The following is an 8,407-nucleotide window of genomic DNA, read 5'->3' as shown; positions in this document are numbered from 1 at the left end:
TCGCAAGTGTCTTGACTGTGAGTGTAAATGCAATTAAGAAAAATAACATTTGAATGATCATTTTGCCACAGTTTTTGCTTGAACATGTTACACATATCTAATCATTTCTGTAATACATTTTCATTTTAATTTTGCAACTTATAAAGCGTTTCAATAATGCATATTAAAACGAGTGTATGAAATGGCAAATGTAAATTATGTAATTTCATTTTCATTTTGCACCAAACGTTGCTAGAATGGTAATGTAAAATGTAAATTTAAATACAGAATGCATTGCCATTTTACATATTGCATTGTCATTTTGCATATTAAATGTCAAATTGAATATTGCTACCCATATGCTTTCATACCGGGAGACTAACTCTAAATTAATCGCATAGCGCCATCTACTGTTTTGGAAGAGGATCTACTGCATTTGTGAGAAAATCTGCCTGGATGCATTTGTGAGAAAATCGAGCCGAGGGATCTCATAAAAAGCCATCTGCACAGTCGTAACAGACAGGTATGCATTTGTATGCAATAGGTTTGGTATTTGTTTAAAGGTTACAAGCAATTTGTAGGATGGTTTGTATTTATTTGTAAAATATGATCTTGGCTCGTTTATTTATATTTGTAAAACACTATACATATTTGTTACTCCTCTGCTCATTTTCACTCAAATTGACCTTTGTATTTGCACATTGCTTTCTGTTTGTTTGCGAGTCGAGTTTTCCTTTGCAAAGCAGATCGCGTTTGTTTGCGAGTCGGTTTTTCCTTTGCAAAGCAGATTGAGTTTGTTTGCAAAATGCTGCATTTGTTTGTTTAATTATGGCACAAAATTAACTCCATAGTGTTTGCCTTAGATTTAGCACATTCTCTGTGACAATCTGTTATTATAGGACGAGTGGGGGAAGGGTAGTTGGATTTATGCCGCGAGCACCTTTGCAGGTGGGCGTTTGTGGTGAAGTTCGTGAGGCAGGGGAAAATGCGCGCCCTCATCCATTACAATCCAATACTCTGCATAAACGACACAGAAAACAGCATTCGACTACATTTCTCTCTGCAGGAGATAAAATCAATTGATAAAATCCAATGAATACCTCTGAACCTGATGGTTTTCTTGGAATGGGATTTATCTGTTGACCCGCTGCTCTACGCTGATGTGAAGAAATCGTCGGGGAATTGTTTGCATCGGTAAGTACATTTGACTTACTGGACATTAGAGTTTCAAATCTCTCTCTATAGGTAGAGCAATATATATATATATATATATATATATATATATATATATATATATATATATATATATTATGGCTTAATGTTTCCACTATAAATGTACAACAATTAATTATTTATTTGTTTCAACGCTTTCCCACTCTTGCTTACTATTGTTCAGGTTTGTGTGTGTGTGTGTGTGTGTGTGTGTGTGTGTGTGTGTGTGATATGGTCATGGAATTGCTCAGTGAGAGCTCAAAATTGTATAAACCTTTTTCGATGTAACCTTCCAAAGCATAGCTTAAGACTTAATAGCCTGTTCAGAAGTAATGCTTATAATGCAAGATGCATTATACAAGTGAATTGAGATCTAACGGAATGTGACTATTTCATTTTGTATTTTTAAAGTGTGGGGTCTTCATAATACTGATTGCTAATTCCCTGGGGGACACTATTTGGTTAGAAAAGTGCATTTTTTGTACTGCATTTCAGACATTTTATGAGACATTTTAAATCCTAGTTATAAGCATTAAGTCTTGCAAGCCTAACACCACCATGAAAGGTTGTGTATTTCATCTCTTTAAAGGAGTAAGTACTGGAAGCCTAAGCAAGTAATCCCTGGTTGTGAACAAAACACGCTCAAGATTAGTTAAATTAGGGGGCCAACCGAACCCTTGAAAAGAAGATAACATGAGACTTTTTCTACAAGAAAAGGTACAGTGCAAAAAAGTACTATACAGTACAGATAAGTATATAAAAGTCAAAAGTTATTTTCAAGACAATACACAGGATTAATCACTTGCAGGTATGATCTTTGCATACTATTTTAGTTTGTTTGGCTAGGACAACTACATTATGTTTACTACCAAAGTAAGATACAGTATAGGCAAACATAGTATGTCTCAATTAGGAATGTACTAAAACCAGTAAAGCAACACAACTGCTTTGTCTTAAAACAGCTCATCTTCCTGAAACACAGTGCTAATCCCTCTTGGCATTTAAGATGCATTGTGTATTTTTAGAGCAGACACTTGTATCTGTCTGGTAAGGATTTGCCAGACTTTTGTCATCCTTTCTTAAAATAGAACAATACAGTAAGTCAAATATACTTACTTTGAACTTAATAAAATCAAGTAAAACCAACTAAAAAGTAGCTGATATAGTGTTAATGATTGATTTGAACTAGTCATTTGTGAGCAATCAAGATGAATTATACTGACACCTAGCAGCATGGCTGCAGCATCATGAAAAAGCAATAGTTTTTTATTACAATGCCATTGATGAAATGCAGAATTAGCAGGTAGTCATAACATTTTCCTCATCTATTATTTGCTTAAGCTTATGCTGGATAAACAGCATTACCAGTCAAGAATAAAAATGAAATAAATTCCACATCCTAGATTAAATGAACACAACTGTATTAAAATTAAGACATGTAAGTGTTAACATGTCAGTGAAAAAGTAAAAGGAGCAAGTTGCCTATATGGCTTTGCATTGCAATACAAACTACCGGCTTCAGTGAACTATTATTATTCTTTAATCATTGTAAATCAGGTAAACATTTCGGCTGGTCATGTTATCTTAATATGCCGGCTACCATGATGCATCCAAGCTCCAGCTCCATGTAAAATAAAAAAGTTTTTACTTATATGACTAGAGTCTTCATTTAATGTAAGTGTTCATGGTTTTAAACATATTTTTCAAAAGTACTATGCTTTTATATAGGGGTAAGAGTTTTTTAATGAGGAAAAATGATCTAAGTGCACCTTTAAGGAACTAGAATACTTTGGTTGGTGTATCCTAATGTAGTTAAATGATATTTTCCACTCCACCCACAGACTCCAGATGTAATTCCAGTACAGTGAATGGCATTACAGGAGAGAAAATGGCTAAAATCTGCACAGAACTTTCATACCCTTCACAAAGATCTGCCTTCACCCCTGAGCCAGCTATTGAATGGATCGAGAGAGGAGAAAGGTCTGAGGAGACACTATACATGTTTAAATCATGAAATTAAACAACTTACGTACTGGCATACCAAATTACATATTACTGAAAACTATTATAAAATCTATTTATGCAGTTTGTTGATTAAATATAACATGAAGTGGGTAATTTTTAAGATTATAAAATACTTCTCAAATTTTGACAAACTTTCTGGTTCTTTGTTATATCTCATCCTCTATCAATATTTCTTCCTGTTGCAGTGATCGGCCACCCAATGGACTAATGGGCAGGTGAATTGATCTTTTGCTCTTAAGATTTTAAACTGACAGAGGTTTGTTTGTGCATCATGGTGTAGTTAGGGATTTTAATAGGCCACTGTACTTTACCTCGCAGGATGTCCCAGTTTATCCTGAGGCTTGGAGGAAGGTCCACACATTGTCAAGCATCTGAATGCAATGATTCAGTTACATTGGAGGGGACTGAAGACATGGGAGGCCAAAAAGAAGCATCTTTGGACAACAGAGGACAGGACAAACTATGCAAGTGGAAGTGAGTGAAAATGGAACCAGTGTATAATCTTAGAGGTGAAACTACCCATTTATAGGAGTGTATGCAATATCAGTGTTGACACCCCCATGATGTTTCATAGTCCGACCACCCCCCTTGGGGTTGATTCTTCTATGCATTGCACACATTGCATATACACTCACTGAGAACTTTATTAGGAACACTATACTCATACTGGGTACGGCCTCCCTTTGCTCTCAAATCAGCCTCAATTCTTTGTTGCATGGATTCCACAAGATGTTGGAAATATTTCTTTGATATTCCGGTCAATGTTGACATGACTGCATCACGCAAATATTTCCCATTTTACCACATCCCAAAGGTGTTCTATTGGATTCAGATCCGGTCATGTTCATGAAACCAGTTTGCAAGTCATGCTGGAAGTAGCCATTAGAATATAGGTAAATTGCAGCCATAAAGTTCAGCAAATAGGCTGTGGCATTCAGTGATGACTGATTGGTATTAACAGGCCCAAAGTGAGACAAGAAAACATGTCCCACACCAGTACACCACCACCACCAGCCTGGACTGTTGACACATGGAAGGTTGGGTCCATGGATTCATGCTTTTGGCACCAAATTCTGACCCTATTTTTTCAGCCTTCAACTGTCCAGTTTTGGTGAGCCTGTGCCCACTGCAGCCTTAACTTTCTGTTCTTGGCAGACCGAAGAGGAAACTGGATTTTTTTTTTGCTGTTGCAGCCCATCTGCCTCAAGGTTCGACACGTTGTGCATTCTGCGATGCTATTCTGCTCACTACAATTGTACAGTGTGGTTATCTGAGTAACTGGAGTCATTCTGTCAGCTCAAACCAGTCTGGCCATTCTCCATTGACCTCTCTCATCAACAAGGCAGAACTGCCGCTCACTGGATGTTTTTGGTTTTTAGCACCATTCAGAGTAAACACTTGAGTCAGTTGTGTGTGAAAATCCCAGGAGATCAGCAGTTACTGAAATACTCAAACAAGCCCGTCTGGCACCAACAATCACGCCACTGTCAAAATCACAGAGCTTTTTCCCCATTCTGATGGTTGATGTGAACATTAACTGAAGTTCCTGACCCATATCTGCATGATTTTATGCATCGCACTGCTGCCATACAATTGTCTAATTAGATAATCGCATGAATAATAGCTGTACAGGTGTTTCAAAAAAAGAGCTCAGTGAGTGTGTGTATACATTATACTGTAATTATTAATTATATATTTATATATATAATTATACAAAAATGACTGATATCTGAAGGTGCTATACTGTATATACACATAGATACATATACTAATAATAAATTAGAGATCAAGCCTAAGGCCCTTCGATTGGTGGTGAGATAAAGTGTCTTTCTCAAGACAAGAACAGAGAATGTGCTGGCAGTAACCTATTTATCCTCTGTTGTCTTCCGCACTCCCACTTACTCCAGCCCTGGGATTCAAAATTACAACCTCGTGTGTCAGAATATAATAATAATAATCACAATAATCAACTCACATAAATGAGTAATATAGGTTAGTTTATGAACTGTCAGTGCTATTGTAAATGTAGTTTTGACACATGACACATTATTATAGTTTTCAATTGATGTGAGGTCACAGGTGCTCGCATATTGGTAATTTTACAAAGGCTTTGAATGTGGCTCATATAATCAGATTTCAGAACTGAAACTGTCTGTTTTATAATACCTAATGTATCCCACTAAAACAGCATATTGTTTTATATATTAAAACAATAAACATAGTAAACATGATTAAAGTGTTTTGATTGTGCAATGATAGCTTCATAATGTTTCATATTTTATTTATTTACATTACAGGAACAAAACAATTCATGATACCTCTGTTTTTACAGCTTTAACAACAATGCTGGTCGTTGGCCTCTTGCAACACTAAATATGAACAACTGCAACAACACAGATGAGTATGTGGAAATTTTGTGTTAAATATTAGTTTGTTTATATTGTTACATTCTATTAACTGGTACTAATGATAAAATCTCAAAATCATGCAGTAAAAAGAATGACAAGGAGATAAAGAAAGATGATAAGAAAGAGGAACCAAAAAAGGAAGAGAAGAAAGAAGAAAAGAAAGATGAAAAAAAAGACGAGAAAAAGGATGAGAAAAAGGAGGAGGAGAAACCGTGAGTATTTTAGGTTAATGAAATGTATAGTACTTTTAAAGATTGGGAATGTCCTGATGTAGATGGAGACTTATGTGTGAACCTTTTCTTTTAGAAAACAAGTTTGGATAATAGATCCAGCAACAGATATGTACTATCACTGGCTCACCACTGTCGCAATACCAGTCTTCTACAACCTAATGATGCTTGTTTCCAGGTAATTTTACATATTAATAATAATTATTAATAGATTCAATAATTAAAATATATATTCTTAATAATGTGGTCGGTAAGTGAATGATGAGCTGAAATTTTTTTTGTAAATTAGAGCCTGTTTCAATGAGCTGCAGGATAATTTCACCATCCTATGGGTAGTTTTGGACTATACATCAGATGCCATCTACTACCTTGACACATTTTTGAGATCGAGGACAGGTAAATGTATTCTTATTTTTTTGTGATCTGTTAGTGTATCTATATCAACCATAACATGGAATGATGTAAATTTGCTCCACATGGAAACCCTTATTAGCAGCATTAATTTTATTAGAAAGAATATGCTAACAGTATAATATAATTTACACTATTAATAATATTACATCATTTATAATTAATTATATAATTTAATATATATAAATGTTTATTAAATAATAATATAATTTACCATATAAATAATATAATAACACTATAAATAATATAATTAAAATGTTTTCACAGGTTTCTTGGAACAAGGTTTGCTAGTGAGAGATTCAAAAATGCTGTGGGAGCGCTACAAAAAGTCACCACAATTCAGATCTGATGTGATATCCATGATACCGACAGACATATTAATGCTGAAAGTGGGCTACAACATTCCAGAATTAAGATTCAATCGCCTTTTCAAGATGGCTCGTCTGTTCGAGTTTTTTGACCGCACTGAAACCAGAACCAACTTTCCCAACATCTTTCGAATCAGCAACCTCGTCCTTTATATCCTTATCATTATCCACTGGAATGGCTGCATCTTTTTTGCCATCTCAAAAACAATCGGCTTTGGGTCAGACACTTGGGTGTACCCCAACATCAGTGACCCAGAGTTTGGTCGTCTTTCCAGGAAGTACATCTACTGCCTTTACTGGTCTACTCTCACCCTCACCACCATTGGAGAGACTCCACCACCTGTTCGAGATTTTGAGTACTTATTTGTTGTTGCTGATTTTCTCATTGGTGTACTTATTTTTGCCACCATTGTTGGTAACGTTGGTGCCATGATCTCTAACATGAATGCTTCCCGTGCCGAGTTTCAAGCCAAGATTGACTCCATCAAGCAGTACATGCAGTTCCGAAAGGTCACCAAAGATCTGGAGGCCCGTGTCGTAAAGTGGTTTGATTATCTTTGGACTGAGCAGAAGACCTGTGATGAAAAAGAAGTCCTCAAGAACCTTCCAGACAAACTCAAGGCGGAGATTGCCATCAATGTCCATCTAGAAACCTTGAGGAAGGTTCGCATCTTCCAGGACTGTGAAGCAGGACTTCTTGTCGAGCTTGTCCTCAAGCTTCAACCACAGGTTTTCAGTCCTGGAGACTACATTTGCAAGAAGGGTGACATTGGACGAGAAATGTACATTATTAAAGAGGGTAAACTCGCAGTAGTGGCAGATGATGGTGTAACACAGTTTGTAGTGCTCAGTGATGGTGCCTACTTCGGTGAGATCAGTATCTTGGGCATCAAAGGCAGTAAAGCAGGAAACCGCAGGACTGCTAACATACGCAGTGTGGGATATTCAGATCTGTTTGCACTCTCAAAAGATGACCTAATGGAAGCTCTGACTGAGTACCCGGAGGCCAAGAAAGCTCTGGAGGAGAAAGGTAGGGCTATTCTGATGAAAGACAATCTCATTGACGAGGCTGCGGCCAATGCTGGCGCTGACCCCAAAGACATGGAGGAAAAAGTCAGTATTATAGAGACAAATCTAGAGGTGATGCAGGCCAAATTTGCCCGGCTTATGGTAGATTGGTCAACCAGCCAGAACAGGATCAAACAGAGGATCACCAATATGGAGGCTAGAGTCAAGACTCTTAGAGAGGAGGATTTATCCGAGGTCGTGGAGGATAAAAAGGACAAATAGCTCTGTGCAGAAATGGATTCACTTCACGGAATGTCTAAGGATTATGCCAGCATGGACACATATACTGTATTGGAAACATTTTTGAGGAAATGCCTGAACTATTTATAGATAATGCATTCAGAGATTTAGCAGTTCATGTGATTTGTAATGGCAGGTAAACAAATTTCAGAATGTTTCAGCTCCATTAGAGCAGGATTGTCTTGATAATTGATACTGATACTGTCACAATGAAGCATTATTTTGTAGTGTATGAGTATCAGGTAATACAATTATTTAAATTAGCAAAAGCTCTGAATTTTAAGGTGGGTGGGGGGATATACCCTTTGTGAGATGTCATGCTGTAAATCTTTTTTTTTTAACCAGAATTGGTAAATATGCACAATGTCACTGAATATTTTTGCAATTTAAATTATAATTGATTTCAGGAAGCTTCCATGCATTGAACATTATTTTGTTCTTCATGTAGTCTAACCAAAAATTTCAC

At 36.5% G+C, this 8,407-nt stretch overlaps 1 protein-coding gene across 1 annotated transcript; it reads left to right on the top strand.

The window, feature by feature from the left end:
• Positions 1–1,083: 1,083 nt before the first annotated feature.
• LOC127644144 (cyclic nucleotide-gated channel cone photoreceptor subunit alpha) lies at positions 1,084–7,923 on the top strand. Its single transcript, XM_052127171.1, has 9 exons — positions 1,084–1,173; positions 3,033–3,171; positions 3,402–3,431; positions 3,535–3,690; positions 5,549–5,617; positions 5,708–5,836; positions 5,931–6,032; positions 6,144–6,250; positions 6,533–7,923. The coding sequence occupies exons 2-9, from the start codon at positions 3,080–3,082 to the stop codon at positions 7,921–7,923; spliced, it is 2,076 nt and encodes a 691-aa protein (XP_051983131.1). The 5' UTR covers positions 1,084–1,173; positions 3,033–3,079.
• Positions 7,924–8,407: the final 484 nt, after the last annotated feature.

Source organism: Xyrauchen texanus, chromosome 5 (genome assembly GCF_025860055.1).
Source record: "Xyrauchen texanus isolate HMW12.3.18 chromosome 5, RBS_HiC_50CHRs, whole genome shotgun sequence".
Classification (NCBI taxonomy): Eukaryota; Metazoa; Chordata; class Actinopteri; order Cypriniformes; family Catostomidae; genus Xyrauchen; species Xyrauchen texanus.
The sequence above is the reverse complement of the archived record's forward strand: the minus strand, read 5'-3'. Positions and strand labels throughout refer to the sequence as shown.

What these genes read in the sequence shown, in the direction of transcription:
- LOC127644144 (XM_052127171.1), top strand. Translation starts at nt 3,080, where the DNA reads ATGGCTAAAATCTGCACAGAACTTTCATACCCTTCACAAAGATCTGCC. An exon ending in GACAAACTATGCAAGTGGAA is followed by an intron (nt 3,691 to 5,548) that starts GTGAGTGAAAAT and finishes CTGTTTTTACAG; the next exon opens with CTTTAACAACAATGCTGGTC. An exon ending in AACTGCAACAACACAGATGA is followed by an intron (nt 5,618 to 5,707) that starts GTATGTGGAAAT and finishes AAAATCATGCAG; the next exon opens with TAAAAAGAATGACAAGGAGA.